The sequence below is a fragment of the Zophobas morio genome, unplaced genomic scaffold, assembly GCF_036711695.1.
Source record: "Zophobas morio isolate AGI-343-1 ecotype UQ-CSIRO unplaced genomic scaffold, CSIRO_AGI_Zmor_V1 ptg000024l, whole genome shotgun sequence".
Taxonomy (NCBI): domain Eukaryota; kingdom Metazoa; phylum Arthropoda; class Insecta; order Coleoptera; family Tenebrionidae; genus Zophobas; species Zophobas morio.
Window position 1 is genome coordinate 14,059,316 of NW_026972129.1, and position 20,892 is coordinate 14,080,207.

The 20,892-nt window shown below is 33.8% G+C and overlaps 1 protein-coding gene across 3 annotated transcripts in view; it reads left to right on the forward strand.

Annotated features, from left to right (window-relative positions):
* LOC135134899 (probetacellulin-like) overlaps window positions 1-20,892 on the forward strand; it is a 194,352-nt gene that overhangs the window by 96,636 nt on the left and 76,824 nt on the right. Inside the window, exon 1 of one of the 3 annotated variants that reach the window (XM_064063779.1) lies at window positions 14,970-15,370. The exons of the other annotated variants lie outside the window; for them this stretch is intronic. Coding sequence (XP_063919849.1) covers window positions 15,349-15,370 — 22 coding nt within the window. The 5' untranslated portion in view covers window positions 14,970-15,348. Of the gene's footprint in view, window positions 1-14,969; window positions 15,371-20,892 lie in introns of those variants that run through there. 3 annotated transcript variants of the gene reach the window in all.

Genomic DNA, 20,892 nt, shown 5'->3' on the forward strand with positions numbered 1-20,892 from the left:
GTAATTAGTATTAATTGTTCTAGTACCAGCACTGCTATTGTAGTTTCGATAGTTTTATATAAATTTTATGGGGACAGAACAGTTTGAAAATACTTTTGTCATTTGAATATCTCAGTATCACTGTTAAGTACAATTTTGGTCAGATAACTATATATAATGTTACGATGATCAGGTATTTAAAAATCGGCGTGGGTAAAACTTAACAATTTATTTCTTAGGAATTCAAATTTACATGACTAATTACACAGCGATTGTGTAAAAAATAATTCCGGCGCAACTTGTCTGGATTTTCGCGATACTCTCTGGACCCGATTTGTTGACTGAATTGGGTAAATAATCCGTTCTCGCAGTTGGCCTCTATTTAAAGCCATACTTCCCTTCTAGAAGTTCCGCAGTCGAGCTCTTTCTGGACTACCCATCGCGACTTCGGCTTCCAGCCTTTTCTTTAGCGAATGCCGTCCGGCCGCCGTCATCGACGATGAGTCATCGTCGCCGCATATACATACTAGACCCCATAGGTGTCGTACCGGGGCGGCGTATGGGTTTCTTTCGTAACAATAACTATGGCATTGTCAGGTGGAGAAGTTACAATTGGACACACAATAAATACTTACCATTTCCTAAAGTCGTCTATGTATGCATACACCGGACGCTATAACATATTTACGATGAAACAACGAAGTACTTCGTATAGAAACACCTAGAATGCTGAACCAGAATTTGTGCCTTTGCCATGTAAAAACATTTTGTCTTAACTGTTTTTCGTTCGCAAGTAGAATTATATATACTTCTAACATCAATGAATATTTCAAGTGTTTGATTGTTGTGATCTTAGGTTAAACTATCAAATTTTCTCACCTTTTTTAAAAAAGGAATTCAATTTTTGGAAACGTGCTCAAGAGACGCGCTCTGTAAATTTGCCATTTAATAATTCTATAACTTATCTAAATCCATTATTAAAACGAAGCCCAAAACACTCAGCTCACTGTTGATTATATGAACCTTTATTAATTACTCTGCATATTTTTCTATGGTTTAATCTGTTAATAAATAGTTAAGTTAGAGATTTCCTAGTATTTGAAGCTCGGCAAATACTGGATGTCCACCAGGACGAATTTATTAAATATTTATTTTTTATTGTTTGTTTTAGATGGCGTCACTTTTTGGGCGGCAGTAAATATGTATTAGTTTTGATGTGTATAACATAAAAACATTATTGAACAAGATGCTACTGTGTTCATGAAATTAAGAGAATTTTGATGAGTTTCGGTGATAATCTCTAAAGTAAATCGCTTCATACATTATTTATTTTGAGACATCCTGTGTAACCATTTTAAAAGAACAAACGGATTTACTAAAGTAGAAGCAATATTATATCTGAGCATATTTTTCTTTTTCAATAGAGATTTGAGACGACGTCATCCGTTTTTAGAGGAGATGAATTACTGGATTTTCGCCAAATCTCTATGATTCTTAAATAAATATTATTGTTCTATCAACATTTTGAAGACTGTGTTATATAATTTCTGAGGTAAATTCCGGGACGCAAACATACCTTTTTTAGTACAAATTGTGTTATTACATTTAAAAATATGAGTATTATTATTAAACCACTGTTTCAAAATTTAAGCCATTTTTTTTAATATCTTGAGACGAACTTTATTTCATTCAAAATTTCAAAGTTTGTAAAAATTTTGTTGCAATATTTCCCTCAGCTGATGCAGAAAAATTTTGCTCTAGAGCAAAGTGACATAGAGGCTATAGACAATCAAATAATGTATTCTTGTAATGATTTGAACGTCGTTGTCACTCATATTGATTGAGTATTTTTGTGCTGTAGACTAGAGTTGTCAATTTTTTGTGGTGTTTAACTTAGAACTTCATATTTAAGAACTTTTTCAAGAAGCATGGAAATAAGGTCTCTTAACTACTGTTTCATTTTATATTTGTGTGCTATTCTGTCCCATTTTCGTTAATTTATCTTCTGATTTCTAAAATTACTGTCCTGACTGCACGTTTTAATGTATTTTCAGTTTATTATGAAGATGGTTGAACGCTAACCAAAATGTGTTCATCCTCTCCTAAAAATTGATGACATCAAAATATTGTTGAGTCAATTTAATCTTAACTTTGCAGTAGAATATAGGCATGAGAATTGAGAAGAAAGCATTGGTTATGCTTCAGAAGGCGATAGATCATTTTTTTTATAAACGTTATATTAGGATAATTTTGAAACTGCTGTCAGCATTTGAAATTATCCATACACTGATAAAGATATCTTTTATAGGTGTTTTGCCTTACACTGTTGTGAAATGTATATTTTCTTTCAGTTAATCTATGCATTTTGAATAACTATTGTGTATGAATAAATTAATTATAATTGTCTAGCTAAGAGTGCCAATTAGCTGATAATTCCAAAGGAGAATGCAAAGTGATTAGGATACGCGTAAATGTGTAGTATTATCAACAGAGTGAATACATTGTATGGAACGAGGGTGGGGTGACAAGTACCGGGCCTCACATAGATGTGGGAGTAATAAGATCAGTATAATGATGGCATTCCATAATTTCATCTTCCATCAGCTTCCCTTAAAAATTTCATGTCAATATGTCGTTTAGTATTGGGATGGCAGTCCTTCAGATGCATCAAACAATTCTAACAAAATGGAAAAAGTGGAAATTCGGTCAATGATTAAATTTTTTTTTTTGAAAGGCTTAAAAGCAAGTGAGATCAAAAAAGAGTTGGATACAACATTGGGAGACTCCTCTCCATGGTATACAACAATTAAGTGATGGGTTGCTAAATTTAAAATGGGCCGAATCAGCACAAATAATGAACCACGCAGTGGGCGCCCTGTTGAGGTGACCCCTTCAGAAATTACAGAAAAAAAATCATAAAATCATGTTGGCTGACCGAAGAGTGAAAGTGAGGGAGGTAGCAGAATCAATAGGGATTAAAACAGCGTGTATTCGAAATATTTTAGATGAACACTTAACAATGAAGAAGCTTTGCGCCAGGTAGGTGCCGCATTTGCTCGCTCCAAACCAAAAACAGCGTCTTAAGGATGTTTCGGCTGATTTTTGGGCACACTACAAGGGTAATCCAACTGACTTTTTGCGTCGATTCATTACTGTCGATGAAACATGGGTCCATCATTACACCCCCGAGACAAAACAGCAGTTGAGACAGTGGACCAAAAAAAAAGAACCTGCTCCGAAGAAAGCGAAGACAGTTGCATCGGCCAGTAAGGTTATGGCCATCATATTTTGGGATGCGAGGGGAATAATTTTTATTTACTACCTTCAAAAGGGAAAAACAGTTAGTGGGGAATATTATGCCACGCTATTACAACGTTTACAACAGGAAATTAACGCAAAACGGCCACATTTAGCGAAAAAAAGGTGCTGTTTCATCAGGACAATGCACGAGTCCATACTTCAGTCATTACGATGGCTTCAATTCATGAATTAAAATTTAAATTGCTCCCCCACCCTCCCTATAGACCCCATTTAGCCCCTGGTGACTTCCACCTTTTCCTAAACCTCAAAAAGTGGTTGGGTGCTAAGAGGTTTATGACAACATCGAAGCAGCAAATAGTTATTTTGAAGACCTCTACAAATCGTTGTATTACTCCGGTGTAATCGCTTTAGAAGATCGCTGGGTTAAGTGTATCGAGCTAAATGGAGATTATGTTGAGAAATAAATGAAAATTAACCGAAAAAAATAATGCGATCCTATTCAGGCCCGGCATTAATCACCCCACCCTCGTACATCATGTAAGTTCACTTTGGGAAAAGAAAAACTTAGGAGATAACTCAGTATTTCGAAATAGGGTGTGATTACGTAAACAACAAATTAAAACTTTGATCACCTTTGTCAAGTAAAGTAGGTGTCATTATCATTTCAGCTTATCGAAATAATAATAAAATGTTTTTAGGTCAATACTTTTCTTCATGAGAAGACATTTTTATACAGAAAACGAACAGAGATAGGAAGATGATTGAAAGATTGAAGTTAATGCTTCCATCAGAATTAAAAAGCATATTTTTAGCAATGTTTTTAAGGAAGACTTAACCTTATTACTAGTGGTCTTGTGGGCTAAGCCTATTTTATGAGGGTTGTACATTGATGATGCATTAAATGCAGACATATTTATCTCTTTTGGAGCAAAGCCAGAATCCATATCGCATACAAATTTCTTACAAAATAATTTTGCCTGTAATATGATACATATACACATCGGTAGTAAGGTTTTACAGTTCTTTATATCACGTGCTGGAAAATCTGATTATTGTTAATTTGAGTTCTCGTAAGGCAATCGTTCTATCATACGGAACGTGAGTCAGACGGAGCAATTGTACAATTTACTCAATGTGGCGCCCTGGCTCTAACTGGAACGGTGATGGTTTGATGACGTACATAACCACACACACTGATAATGGGATGTTATCACTGGGCGCCAAGTTGCTTCAGAGGATATCGCCTATTATAAAATTTAGCGCTCGTGATTGTCGCACTAACAATAAGCATGCAATTCACAGTAATCGTGATTTGCATGAATTACGCAATGCGGGAATTGTAACTGAAAAACATATACGTCAAGGGTAGTTGAATGAAGGACGTGAAAATCCTGTGAGTTATAAATGTTACTTTTAATTTGTTAGTACACTTGGTAGTTGTGAAGTTATGACTAGAGCTAAATTATAGTGTAGTATGTAGTACAAGAAATTTTATGAAGTTCAGGTAATACTATAACATAGTCTAGTTTTGCTTAGGAGTATATTATCATGTTTCGGTTATTTTTGTTTCAAAGCATAAACTAGGGAAATAATACCTATTGTGACGGAGATTCTATCTGCTACTTATATGCAAAATAATATGTAATTTATTAGTGCGGCCCTAGTTTTAGCATTGGTTCGTAAGTTTGGTAAATCACTCGTCAAAATGATCAGTTCCTCCCTTCCAAAGACTTGATGACGTTATCTTGAAAATCAGTCTCGGCATTGTTTATAGAAGAATATAATACTGTTATTAGTATTACAATGCACGTATTATATCCAAACTAATACAATTATCCTTAGTAAAAAATTCTATTAAGAAAACCTCGCTTGAAACATACGCATAGTATGCTCCTTTGGCTGTAGTTTAACGGTGTCCCTCTATTTTTGTTTTAACTCATGGGGCTATTATGAAAAAAAACAAATTTTGCGGAATTAACTTTTATCATTTATGTAAGGAAGGCCTGTACTTCAGAGACAAAGAAACTTCCATCTGAATCACTTTCGACTAATTTTTGGACGACGAGTTCCATAACTAAATACCTATATTTAATTAAATTCTTTAAAATCGTAAAATTTAAACACAAGAATAAAACTCTTAATCATTTTTTTCTGCAGATTCGTACAGCTGACCTGTATTTATTCCTTTAATGACAAAATATATGACTTGAATGAAATCAACCGGAAACCAAAGACGTCTTAACATTAAAATATTCATTTTTCGTAAAACCTTGACAGCAGACAATTTCAGTTTGTTTACTTTTGTTCAAAATAAGTACTAAGAATTCATTTCAGTGCTTCAGTGCTGCAAATACTGCAAATGTAACCCATTACCATTCTTCCTGCAAAAAATGAGGAGATTTAACTTTGAGTGTTCTTCCACGCTTTACAGTTTTTCTGATATACCTGATATTCTCATCCTGCTAATGAGCCAGAGAATGATTTTTGCATAAACCGAGTAACAGGAATTTCTACTGTCTGCATAATTAAGAACAGAAATCAGACCGCTGGGGTGTGACGAATTAATTTTCTTTGTGAATATTAAAGTTACTGTTGGTCAGTTTTAACCGAATAGTAAACTCGACGAATAATTTATAAAGTTTTCACATCGGAACAAACGGATAATAGTAAAAAATACAAAATTTACCCACGTAATTCATTCGTTTTACAAATCTGTCTCGTTTTTATCTTGTGCTACTTTATCTTACTCTTATTTCTATTATTCTCGCTGGCAATGCGATGTAAAATTAGTCACATTAGTTCAAGATAATGTTAGTTTTATAGGTGCGCAATAATCTCTAGTGCAATTATAAAGTGACGTGTGAACTAATTTCACATTCATTGCAGATATTTAGAGGGCAATGAATCATTTAGAAATGCTTTTCTTGACACATCGCTTTATTACTAGCACCTAACATTCCTAGAGTTTGTTTGTACTCGTAAAATAGATAACAATAGGGGAATTCCGATATATTTGTTTTAGTCACACCATTTGTTTTATTTTCGACGAAAATGGTTTTTGAATGTGAGAAATAAAATCAATTTGATAAAAAAACAGGATTCGTATTAATACGCTCTTCTGTTACATCTGTAAAATACTTTACCATTGAGCGTAATTGGTAAGTTGTAAGACTTTGAGCGTATGCACATGCACGCAAAGACAGGCAATTAAATTATTGCAGCTTGTGTGGGAAAGCAGTCACATTTACGTTTAATCCTTGTACGGCAATTATTTGCCAGATAATTGCTTTTGCTTTAATTGATCTGTTGTAGTTGTTTATTTCGTAACTGATCTGTTTTACTGGGAGTACTACGCTAAAGTATTTTTTATACATTATTGAACTTTTAAAATCAGAATACTTCAATAGAGTTGGTTGTCGATAAAAGATAGGAATATTTTTTACAAGTTTAGAAGTCCTGGAAAAGTTTCTAAAGGATGTATTAGCTAATATTTTACGAAAGTTTTGTAGTCGGACCTTCTCGAGATTTATTATTGGGTATTAAGGAAAAGAAAAATTACTTAATATTTTGTGTTGTTCAAACTTTTCTAAATTAATGACCCGACTTCATAGACTGTGTGGCGTTATGACTACAGTGTTACTAAAATTTTTCCAAAGTAAAAGTAACGTAAAATCCGTGCTCTTTTTAACGATATGTTTTTATGTTGATCAATAAATAAGTAAGTGAAAAATCACGATTCAATTAGATTGTTGCATGATCTCCATTACTTAAATTGGTGAAAACAACTACATATAATGTGAAATAATAACTGCAGGCAACTGCATGTTAAATATAGAAGTAATAGTTGTTTTAATCCATGGATCTAAATAGATTTAGCGAGAAAAATATTGTTTATGAATATGTAATACGTACTATGCATAAATAAGAAGTTTAGTCACAGCCAGGTTGTTTACAGTCTCGACAAAAGTACGGAATCGGTTTTTGAAAATTCTAACCATTGAAATTTTGGGTTACTGAAGAATGTGTGTTCTGTAATGTTTTATGTTAGATGTTTTCATAAAGAAAGTTGAAGATTTTAGTAAAAATTAATGGTTTTTATCAAATGTTCGGATACGTTTCTGCGGTGTAAAAAAACATCATTCTGTACTTCACAGATACAAGACGTAATAATTTTGCAAGGGAATTCAATCTTTCTCGATTCATTTAAACACAATAAAATCAGCAAGATATCCAATAAATACATTTTCAGAAAAGGGATTTCTCTTTCTCTCCATTCTATGAACTGTCTATAATAATTATTCACGTATTTACACTTCTCTTAACTTGGATGTTCACAATTCCAAAGTGGCATTTTTAGCTAACTGTTTTATGTCCAAATGTATGTATATAATATAGCGTAAGGTCTAAATGATTTGCCACAATTTTTACCCATAGCGACGCAGAACTGAAATTATTTTTTCACATTAATAAAACACGCGTTTCAGGTATTTCATCATAACAGCGCGTGATCGACGCGTGAACAACAAACCTCGGTTCCTATTGGTTAGAAAACACGTGTCTTGAAGCCCCAGCAGATTCAATAGGGTGTTAGCGAAGGCTAGTCACGCGATCTTTATGTGATCACTGTATCTATACGGTGATTTTGGTCCAAAACGAATTCGTCCTGAAGCAGTATAATCAACAATTTGTACACTGTGTTTTACAATTATTACCGAGATATTTTTGGATAATTTTGAAGTTGCAGAGAACGTATAATCTTTTTATTTATTTGGTATCTATCTGTGTATCAAGAAATGGTAGCCCAAATTATGAACATTAGTGGAGTGGCAATGTAACACAAATAAAAAACGATAGAATTTAATACCTGTTAAACGCTATCCGTCTACGAGAAATAATGTATCCGAAGGTTTGGAAAGAGTACATTCAACATTAAAAAAATCCGGTACACACACCCAAATTATAAAGATTTCGTAGGCTATTAACACTACGGAGTTTTATACAATGGTTTAATACCGTGTCACATGCACGTACTTGCGGTTGGAGAAAAAAATGGTTTACAGAATTAAGACATTACTTTCCGGAACCTTCAAAGCGTCACTCATACTTGTCAAAAGGTTTTTTTTTTTTTTTGTATTAAAATGTCTGATTACGAAATTTTTATAAGAAAATTCACGAATTCATTCATTTTTTTGAGCCAGCCTGTATATGCAAATCCAAAAAATATGAAACGACAGACTCATCATATTTTGCACAATTTAGATAGGATTTATTCGGCAAAATTTTGAGCTGACGTCATTAATTTTTTGGAGGGGACAAGTAAATATATTTTGATTAAACATTTATCATGTTTATCATAACTTTAAAACATCTGCAAGATTTCAAAGCATTCAGTTTTGCAGATTCAAAGTTAAATTGCAAAATGTTGTTTCATAATTTTGTTTTTTTTTTTTTAAATCTCGACGTTTCAGGTAAAAACTCAATACGGTATCATAAACTACATGTGTAGGACTATGTTATTTCATACAATTTAAAACCCATTTACTATGTACGTTATTACTGATGGGGATGATTAGTAGACAAATTTTGGTTAGCGTTTTACCATCTACATGATATTCCTAATATAAATGCAAAATTTGACAACTAGTGGCCTAGTACTTTCCGAGATTATCTATTATTATTAATAAAAATCGAATAGGCAGACAGACAGACAGATGGAAACGGGAGACTTATTTCTTCGTACTCTGGGGGCATGAAAGGTCGAGAAAACGTAAAAGTAGAAGGTCGGCCGACTGACTTGATTACTATACTTCCTTCGCTTACGCTCGGAAAATAAAAATTGTCTATTATTATTTCAATCGAGCTCCCCTCGTCCCGGAAGTCTAGGAGAACAAAATACAAATTCTTAAAAAAATTGTGGAATATGAAAGTACAGGTAAATGAGCAAGCTATGCTTCAAGTGAGTTTTCATATAACAAAGTTTTGGGTTGACGTCATCAACATTTCAACAAGGACACATATATCAATTAGAATAGGTGCTGTGTAATACTAACAACAGCATTACTATATACTCAAATTTTCGAGAAAATTGGATGAACCTTTCTTGATTTGCTGAGCAAAGATTTATATTTTTTTGAGTCACAGTATAAGTAATTCTAAAAAATATGCATGCATTGGTAAGCGAAAAGTATTTATAAATTCATAATATTTTGCACGTAATTTCAGAACATTCGGCTTTGCAGTTTCAAAGTTTAATTGCAAAATGTTATACAATTTTGATTTTTTTTTTTTCAAATAATCTAAATGTTTAGAATATTTAATTAAGAGTTACTGTTGTAAATTTTGGAGATGACGTCATCCCATTGTTGGTGGGGATGATTAGACAAATTTTGGTTAGTGTTTTACTATCTGTATGATATTACTAACATACAATACCGTTCGTAAGTACATATTTAAGCGCTACTGTTTATTGATTTTGTTTGTATTCTTTTTTTAATTTTTGACAGTCGAATCGACTGTGATAGGATATATCTTCATTTTGGTGCGGAATTTGAGCTTACTAACTACCAAAACGCATGCTTATGAACGATGTACCTCTAAAATTTGACAATAATCGGGCCGTGGTTTCGAAGGTTATTTATCTAATAAAAATTCACACAGACAACAGACAGACGGACGGACGGATACACGGCCGAACGGACGGACGGACAGGCAGACATACAGGCCGAACCGGGAACCTACTTTTTCGTACTCATGAAACGTCCAGAAAGCATGAAATAGCTTGCCCGAAGAATTCAATTACAATACTTCCTTATTGACTTACACTCGGGAAGTAAAAACAAAACAATGTTTTCGTAAAGCTTTAATTAATTTCGACGAATATAATACATATAACACTAATGAAAGTGACACTATACCCGCGTATACAGAATTTAAAGTCCTCAGAAAACTGGCTTTCATTTTTGTAATGAAGTAAGTGGTGAGTTTCTTAAGCATTTGGTGTAAAATGAAAGTATACATGGTATCATGTGATAGTATTTTCGACAGTACACTATGGAAACACTAACCTTCAAGTCCCCCACAAGCTCGCGGCCTCGTTGCATTTAGTGAGGGTTAAGTTGCAGTTTAAGTAGTTAAAACTAAGTACGTTAACAAGTCTTGTTCTCTCAATATTTTTCTCCATAAAACTGAGATGATCTTCGCGTTTTATTTATAATGTGTAGTATAAACGGATATGCGTGATTTGAAGGAAAAACTAACCCTTTTTTGTATGGTACAGTTAGCCATCTCAAGGTTAATTGCTTGGACGCGAGGTTCAGATTTTATTTATTAATTTTTATTCCCGAGGTGTGTAAGTGATTCAAAAAAATAAAAAATACGCAAAAACATCCAGGATTGGATTTCCAAACATAGTTTTAAACACATTTAATGAGTTTTTTGACATTATTAAATTTCTGAAGTGGGTAAGACGTACAACATGTAAAACTCTCAAAAAAAAGGTTATATGCTCATCATAAAGTTATCCCATTGTGTCGAAGTTAAGTTGTTTACAATAGAAAAGGTTTTAGGGTGGTAAATAACGTGTCCACTGCAGCTCGACCGGCTGTTGTTTCGTTCAGGGGCGGCTTTCACTAAATATCTAAACCTAAGCAAGAAATGTTTAGAAGACGATTTATTGTCAACCGGTAACCACACAAAGGTGGTATTTATTTGCGGTCAACTACTTTTATGATGGTCATATAACCTTATAGCTCTTGGGCTACTTTATATCAAGTTGATATCCAGTGAAAAGAAGACTGTAATGAATGGATGCATTATAACAATGTATATATTGAGTATTTTTATTAATTTTGTCATGAAACTGTCTTTACTTTATAAAATGCCTGTTTTTCGCAGTTACTGACCACACCTTTTGACATGATTTTTTATTACATAGGGTACATCTTGATGCGGAATTGTAACAAATTTTTCCTAATTAGATTTTTCAGTATTTAAGTACAAGGAACAGGTCTCAAATTCGGCAAGCCCCCCCATCGCACACGATGTACCTCAGGGCTCAGTATGGTGCCCCTTACTATTTCTGCTCTACATTAATGACTTTTGCAGATACTTGCAGACCTGTTCATTAAGGATACCATTAGTGTCCATGAAAGGGCGCAGTCGAGAACTACTTATTGGTTCCACCTTAATAGGCTAACAACTAATAAAGGTGAATGTATTAAGTACTGTTATTCACTTTAAAAAAAGAAGAAATACCTGCAGAATGCAGCCAATAAATGTAAAAATATTTTCGTACTGCGAAATTTCTAAACCCAAGTTTTCCTTGAAACTCTGAAAATAGCCTATTTTGCTCTTATCCAAGCATAGTTATCATATGGTTTATTGATCTGGGGGGCACTCTAGCTGATGACACCGAATATTTGGTCTACAGTGTAAAGCTGTGAGAGTTTTAGGTGGTTTAAAATAAAGAAAATAAAACATTATTTGACAAGCAACGCTTTTTATAGCATTGAACAATTCTATATTCTGACAAAGATATTTTATGTTTAATTTAAATGTGTATTGTATAGTTTCAATTTGTTGCTTTAATTTTCATGTGCACAAACAATAGCGATATATTGTAATTAAGATACTAATGAACATTATTACTATTATAATGGTATGGTAGTATGTAAAACAATAAATAAACCACGAAAAAGTGTGAACACAACCGTTTTCAAATAAAATAAATTCGTTTTATTGAATCACCCTGTATAAACATACATTTCTAAAAAATATTAAGACATTCATAAATTGCAACTACAGCTAAATTTTTAAACGACATCACCAAGTTTTTGGGGGAGATAAACAGACGAGGCTTACGTTAATCTTAAAATGTTCAAGATTCCAGACCATTCGGATTTGCAAAATCTAAGTTAAATAAATTGTAAAATGTTGTTATGCAATTTTGATTTTTGATCCAAAAATCTCGATCTATAATAAGATCTCTAAAAACATCAAGGCAGATTCAGAAACCACAAGTATAGAAATGTGTTATTTTATAAAATTTAAATGACAACCATTATGGAAATTTACGAGATGATTGTTAGTGGGGATGAGCATTTTAATACGCGATATTCCTAACATACAAATAAAATTTCGGAACACACAGTCCAGTTGTTTCCGACATTGTCTGTCTGGATAATAAAATCGCGAAAAGACCACAGACCACAGGTGGCAACGCGTGTCCTATGTGTTCATACTCCAGGGATCATGAAATGTCGAAAAAAGATTAAATTAACCGTTTACTGGATGGACTGGATAATAATAAAACACCAGTTTTTGATTCAGATTTTTTTTCTTTGATTCTTGAGTTTCTCCAACTCGAAAAAATTCTGGAGTCTCTTGAAGATTCGACTTCTTTAAGTTCGACCGCAATTATTTGCAAAACGAAAAGTTTACGGCAGAAGTTTCATTTTGCTGCAGACGGACAGATTGTGCAAGCCGCATCGACGTGGGCGACTTTGCTTTTCCGATTCCGAACACCGATGCCGGCCTTGTTGTTTCCGACATTTTCATTTAAGTTCGACCGCAATTATTTGCAGAACGAAAAGTTTACAGCAGAAGTTTCATTTTGCTGCAGACAGACAAATTGTGCAAGCCGCATCGACGTGGGCGACTTTTATTTTTCGATTCCGAACGCCGATGCCGGCTAGTTGTTTCCGACATTGCCTCTCTGGATAATAAAATCGCGAAAAGACCACAAACGACAGGTGGCAACGCGTGGCTTATTTGTTCACACTCTAGGAATCATGAAATGTCGAGAAAAGATTAAATTAAACGTTTACTGGAAGGATTGGATAATAATAAAACACCAGTTTTTAATCAAGATTTTTTTCTTTGATTCTTGAGTTTCTCCAACTCGAAAAAATTCTGGAGTCTCTTGAAGATTCGACTTATGTAAGTTCGACCGCAATTATTTGCAGAACGAAAAGTTTACAGTAGAAGTATCATTTTGCTGCAGACAGACAGATTATGCAAGCCGCATCGACGTGGGCGACTTTTATTTTCCGATTCCGAACGCCGATGCCGGCCAGTTGTTTCCGACATTGTCTCTCTGGATAATAAAATCGCGAAAAGACTACAGACGACAGATGGAAACGCGTGGCATTTGTGTTCATACTCTAGGGATCATGAAATGTCGAGAAAAGATTAAATTAAACCGTTTACTGGATGGACTGGATAATAATAAAACACCAGTTTTTAATCAAGATCTTTTTTCTTTGATTCTTTTTTTCTCTAACTCGAAAAAATTCTGGAGTCTCTTGAAGATTCGACTTATTTAAGTTGGACCGCAATTATTTGTTGAACGAAAAGTTTACAGCCGAAGTTTCATTTTGCTGCAGACAGACAGATTGTGCAAGCCGCATCGACGTGGGCGATTTTGATTTTCCGATTCCGAATGCCGCTGCCGGCCAGTTGTTTTCCGACATTATCTGTCTGGAAACGCGTGGCATATTTGTTCATACTCTAGGATCATGAAATGTCGAGAAAACATTAAATTAACCGTTTACGGGATGGACTGGATAATAATACAACACCAGTTTCTAATCAAGATTTTTTTCTTTGATTCTTCTGTTTCTCTAACTCGAAAAAATTCTAGAGTCTCTTGAAGATTCGACTTATCTAAGTTCGACCGCGGTTATTTGCAGAACGAAAAATTTACAGCAGAAGTTTCATTTTGCTGCAGACAAACAGATTGTGCAGGCAGCATCGACGTCTGCGACTTTGATTTTCCGATTTCGAATGCCGATGCCGGTCAGTTGTTTTCCGACATTGTCTGTCTGGAAACGCGTGGCATATTTGTTCATACTTTAGGGATCATGAAATGTCGAGAAAACATTGAATTAACCGTTGACTGGATGGACTGGATAATAATAAAACACCAGTTTTTAATCAAGATTTTTTTTTCTTTGATTCTTGAGTTTCTCTAATTCGAAAAAATTCCAGAGTCTTTTGAAGATTCGACTTATCTAAGTTCGACCGCAGTTATTTGCGGAACGAAAAGTTTACAGCAGAAGTTTCATTTTGCTGCAGACAAACAGATTGTGCAAGCCGCATCGACGTCTGCGATTTTGATTTTCCGATTCCGAATGCCGCTGCCGGCCAGTTGTTTTCCGACATTGTCTGTCTGGAAACGCGTGGCATATTTGTTCATACTTTAGGGATCATGAAATGTGGAGAAAATATTGAATTAACCGTTTACTGGATGGACTGAATAATAATAAAACACCAGTTTTTAATCAAGATTTTTTTTTCTTTGATTCTTGAGTTTCTCTAACTCGAAAAAATTCTAGAGTCCCTTGAAGATTCGACTTATTTAAGTTCGACCGTAATTATTTGCAGAACGAAAATTTTACAGCAGAAGTTTCATTTTGCTGCAGACAGACAGATTGTGCAGGCAGCATCGACGTCGGCGACTTTGATTTTCCGATTCCGAATGCCGGCCGGCGAGGTGAATGTGTGGTCGTCATAACACTTCCACCATTGCTGGTGTGTTACGGTTAACATACGCGCTTGCAGGTAGAAATATTACTCCGGTCCGGTCGTCCGGTACGTCGTACTCGTACTCGTACCGGACTTCTCTCTCTCAGGTGACGAGACAATTGCACTTTCTTTCCGAGTCCGAGTCCTCCTCGTCGGTTTACGTGCGGTTGCTTCGGCAGAGTTCGGTTCTCGGTCATGGCATGCTGTTCTCTGGGCCGTCAGTTCATGCACATTGCTGTGTGTCGTCGGTCAGACCTGCAGCGGCCGTTCGATGGGTTTTTCGCAAATCGAATGCAGATCATTTTTGCTCCGCTTTTAATTGGCTGACCGGGATTTTACCGAATCGACCCCAAATCTAAGCTTGTGAGCCCCGTTCGACCCCGCCGTTACCTTTTTCGTTGCAGTGTTGTTGTGTTTTGTGTGGCGATTTTTTTTAGTTGGGCTTTTTTGCGGCCGCGATGATTTGTGATGTCTGAAAACTTGTGGAAACTGCACGAGCCGGATTTTCCGCTGTGTGATGTTTTTCGCGAACAGACCGAGTGCTATGGAATTTTTATTTAATGTGAGCTTTATTGGACCACCTTCATGTTGCTGAGGTCTTTTCAATGTAGGTATTCGTAGGTGGTTTGAATGTGTGGTTTGTTTTCACAAACACCAACTTGAGCCTCGCACCGATCCTATTTTATTTTATATAATCATGTGTGACCATCAAACATCTCGATTACTAGAACATGTCTGTGCTTGTTCTTAACAATCGTTTTTGCATGACGGCCTCATTATCGCGCTTTATTTAATTAGCATATCGGCTCTTTAAATATTTCGACACTTGCCGTAATTTGTGGTAATATACATACACATTATTTTTTACACTTTGTTACAACATTTAGAAAAAGTGTAAATAATTGATGCCCTTGCTTTTTGCACGACTTTTTCACATAACGAAATTTTCTGGCCTCTTTTCTCACGTACACGTACAATGTCAATAACTTCATTAAATAATAAACCACATAAGAACTAATCTGCCTTTTAAAGTATCAAACGTATTAAGCGATACGTTTATCCAGCATTATTAATGAACACACGTTTTTCATACGTCGTATTCACAAATTGTACGTTTTTTATCTTTTTTTTTCTTCCGCGTTGAATGCCTAATTGATGATTATATTTTAACTTTATTTTCGTATTATTTTTATAATTAAATTCAAACACCGTTATGAAATAATTAGAGATGTAACGAAAATACTTCAAGCGGAAAAGGTTCTCTACTATATTGATACTATAAGAAACGAGCTGCAAATGCCGTAATTATATAAATTAATTATCTTATTATTGTTTGTCTCAAAACCGAACGGTAATTGAGACGGGTAATTATAACACGCGCGTACGAGTTCCGGAACTTCAATGGTTGCGTTTGTGGTTTTACCAAATATTCGAGTGGCTGGAATTATCTAACACTTTTTACATTATAAAATTGTACTCGTTAATAATTTTGAAGTGCTTCTATTGGATTCATTTGAATTTAGCCAAATTTTCAGATAAACCAAACCGGAATATACCGGGTGACACCCTGAAATAAAAAAAACCAAACGTCAATATTTCGTAAAATATTTGTGTGACTAGATTGGGAAAAAATACATTTACAGACACAGAAAAATTAATATTGAGTTCTAATTTCGTATCAAATAAGAATAATTATTTATTATACTATAGTGTGATATGTAGATTACAAATCACGCGAGAAAAAGTTTAGTCGCGGGCGAGGAAGGAGCGTGTGACTAATTTTTTCAAGTGAGATAAAGCCATAACACACGAGTTTAATACATATAAAATTGTATCCAGCACCCGAGTAATATTCGGCAAATATTGATTTTTTATTTAATTTTGACAATTTTCGTGAAAATAACTTATTTTGAGATTTGTTGTCAAAGCTATATGGCAACAGTGAGTTAGACATAAACTCGCAAGTGAGTTGGGATTATACTACTGAATTATAAACCACTTTCTTTACTAAAAATCACCATGGTTATAAGTGTTTCTTTTTTTTACAGTCGTGTTGGAGTTGTCTTGTCAATTTGTATTAGCAAAGTTGTGTGGAGGCTATTTAGAACGTTTCAAAATTAAGCTTCGGTAATTACTGTTGCGAAAGATTTGTATTATCTTGTAATATTGGCATTCCCACATCTCTTCCAGTTCCATTGGATCACATAATCTGCTTTTTAACCTATAATTGCCTCAAGCTTTTCTCTGATTTTATATTAATAATTAATGAGGAATATATTTCAGTTAAACAATGGTTTACACCCTTTGTAGAACACATATATTATACCACATAAACATTTTATTCTCAATCATAGATATGTAATGACATTATTACGTCAATTTTAGTAACCAGAGAAACTATTCATTTCATTACACACTTAGGTGTGTTAAATGCGCCATCAGCGTGGGCAATTTGGAAATGCCGATATTTTTATTTAAATTCAGAATCAGACATTTTCTAATATTTGAGAAAAGTTTAATTTTACCCTCAAACGTTAAGCTACCACTAATATTAAATTTTATTCAGAGGTAACTTGATTATTATGCATAACGTACTTGCACTTTATGAAAATAAACGTTGTGGCGTATTATGTTGTGGCGTATTATTTCTTTTAAATTTGATTTTCGCAGAACTGTTTTGTTAATATTCTGTCCAAAAATACCCATGACCTTAACTTTTTCTTCTTTGAAACTTATGTTTTAACGACAGAAAGAACTTCTTGAAAACTAGCAAATGTAATTTTTTTCTGAATTTTTGATTACCAACTTTTTTGTTCACTGGGTATATTTTATATGTTATTCATGTGTCGAGCCGTTTTTACCCGAAATCTCGGTGTGTTTTCTATTTAGAGTGTGTTCATATGACAATCGTCGATAATTAAAATTTTATGTAAAAAAATCTAGGCCACCCCGTTTTTAGTTGAATTTGATCAAGATCATTTTCGATTTCGAGTTATTGTGCAACGTTGCTCAAACTACGTATACATTAACATGTATTTTCATGTTTCAACTTAATATTTACTGTTACGTAACTGATTGTTAATTGTAGTGAACAAGGTTTATACGGTGTTTATTATTTTATGTATCTAAATTAATGAATCATATGCAGTATTTTCAAAAATCATACAATTTCTTGAATTTTAGTTAAATACGTATTGCAATATTCGCATTACTTACAAGTGCTACATAATTCTCAATCTGCAAGTTTAAATTTTTAAACAAAGATTGTTAGATTTACAAAATAGTTGTAAATTTAAACAAGGTTGAGAAAATTAACAGTTTTAATAATAATTTAACTATTATTTTAAGCAAGAGTTGAGCGGTTTAACAATGGAAACATAATGTCTAGACCGCTAAACTCTCGTTTCCTCGACTTTATGTTTAGTCAGTACTAGACTTCGTGTGAAATTTCAGTTGTGTGATTTGTAATATATCTAGTGCGTCTATTTCCATTTCAATAGTTTATTATTTTATTTTTGAACGAGTGGTAAGACAGCAGAATAGATCAATAAATGTGTACTTTGGAATCAGATGAGCTCACAGTGTTAGTGATATGTGGTTATTAGTCAAGCTTTCACTGATAGAAGTGAGTACAACAAAACTTCCTGTAAACTTTGCTTTCCTGGAGAAATGAACAGAATTTTCTTAAGTGCTGTTGTTGGATATCACACAATGCATACGAAATTTTACGTTTTAATGGACTCAAGTCGATCATATGGTAGCAAAAATATTGATAGTATCCTTTTAAAAATATTTCAAGCTATATATAGTTCAGGTATTAATATTTAACCGCATTTTTTGCCAGACGACGAAAAATGATTTTATCCGGTTTTGTCGTAAAACATCTGTCCATTATAATCCATTTTTAATGCAATAATCTAATGGGAGGACTGAAGCCGCCGGTTGTTTTGTTGTAATCAATAGTTCTTTACTTTTTCCTGCGAACATAACCTTTTAAGCTTATTCTGTATTAATAGAAACGTTAATTTTGCATGCAGAAAATTTGTAGCTTGAAATAAAAATGTGGAAGCACCAAAACAGATAGTCGGTGAATTCACCTGAAATAATCTGGTTTAATATGCCATTCATGGTTAAACAGGTGTGCTATCTTGTAAATGTTTGCCAATAAAAAGTACTTGTGTAGAGCATGCAAATAAAGATTATGTTAACATTTTTATATATTTTGTACAACATTTAAGCACTACGCATTCTTAAAATTTTTGCAGCATGAAACTGGATGTACAGATCCGTTAGAACAATTAAACCATAAACCAAGACGTGTAATTTAAATTTCAAATAACAAGAAGTAAAGTAGCGAAGATTTAGCTTTTAGCACAAATTTATATCCCCGTGACTTTTACTATCCCTCTCTTATTTTTTCCTTTCAATCGTTGCTCCATGTATGTACTTCAATTTTAATTTCTGTAATAGTCCGATTGTGGTATGTATTGAATCACCTTCGCTTTGTTTATCATTGAACTGTAAACGTTCCCACAGCCTTGACGATACCAACTGGGGAGGACTTTTCACTGACGGCGCGCCGTTCTGTTTGCTCTCGACTGAGGTGAGACAGACTGACTGATGACTATTTACCTCTTTTTATCATTTCCAAATTTGACGAATTTTTTACTTTCGAAGTCTCAAGGTGCACTTTTTTTCGAAAATAGCGTGAGCTGTTAGAAGCATCGAGCTAAAATGTTTACCACCACATCCGTGCGGGGGAGTTTTAAAGGTTTAATTCGAAAAAAAGGAAAGCGTAAAGGCGTAAAGGCGTAAAGGATTAATATTTACACTTGCCGAGGTCGGAATAAGCACAGACGTAACGATACAAAGGATGTTATGGTTTCATGCAATTTGCAATTTTATTTATTTGATGGAGAAAGTGTTGTGATTTATTGTACTTAGGACTGATGCGTTTCAATGAGTGAGTACAGTTATTGTGATGTAAAGTCATTGTTATCACTGTAAATATGCAAGTCTGTTTCTGCATGATATGTTCACAGACCATGTGCAGTTAACTTGTTTGGAAAGCGAAATAATGAAACTAGTCGAATTTTTAATTTCTGATTTTAATAACAGTATTTTTTTGTTCGTGGGTAACGACAGTTGGGAAACCCACATTTACTGAAGCAGAATATAAATGTGACACGAAAAGAGTCGAAATATGTTGATAGACACGTAAATCCTATTTCAATTTTACAAAATAATATGCGTTTATAATTGTGCTTTATTGTAATAATTAATATAAATTCTAACTTAGAAACTACAAAACTGGATGCGTAGAAATTTTGCAAACATTTTAAGATTATCATAAGCGTATTAAATCATTTATCAAAATTTATATGTTTATCTTCTTCAAAAAGTCAGTAACGCCATCTCAAAATTTTACTGGGTAAATTCTATCTAAAATGTGCAAAACTTAAAAAAATTATCAGCACTTCCATACTTTTAAAAATTGCTTACACAAGGGTGCTTCTTTGCATTTAGTTTAACAATCTACAGCTATTTTTGTTTTAATTTTTAGTAAAATTCGAGGGATCAAATTTTTTAATTAAGTAAAATCGGAATAGAAACGAACGTTGAACGAACTTGCTAAATTTAGAGAGTGTTTATTGACGTTTCTTTTTTCTTTTTAGTTAAAAACTACTTCAAATTCGGCGAAATTTAAAAATAATTAATGCTTTGTTGGCTAAAATAAATTGTATGTTCCTATTTAATCTTTTCTTTTTATGACCAAGTCTTACCTCTTAAAAATGTTTTAAAATATTGGTTCCTAAAACGCGTGTAAAAATGTAACTTGGATCTGTTTCCAGTTTATAATTTTATTTTATATTTTTTTAGATGTAGCATGACACGAACGTTCGTGTGCAGGCTCCCCTGTTGGTGTATCCACTTTTTTATTCTTTCTCTCCTCTTCTAGGTAGATAAATAATAAATGTTTATCTGCCGGTAATAACTGGTTCAATAGGATGGATAAAAATACTACAATATGCGATCCACGTATGGTCACCCAACAAACTCCACCTTTCCACAAACTAGTTATTATCTGAATTGCGTCCACTTTTAAAACTTTATTTTTGCCATTAGACT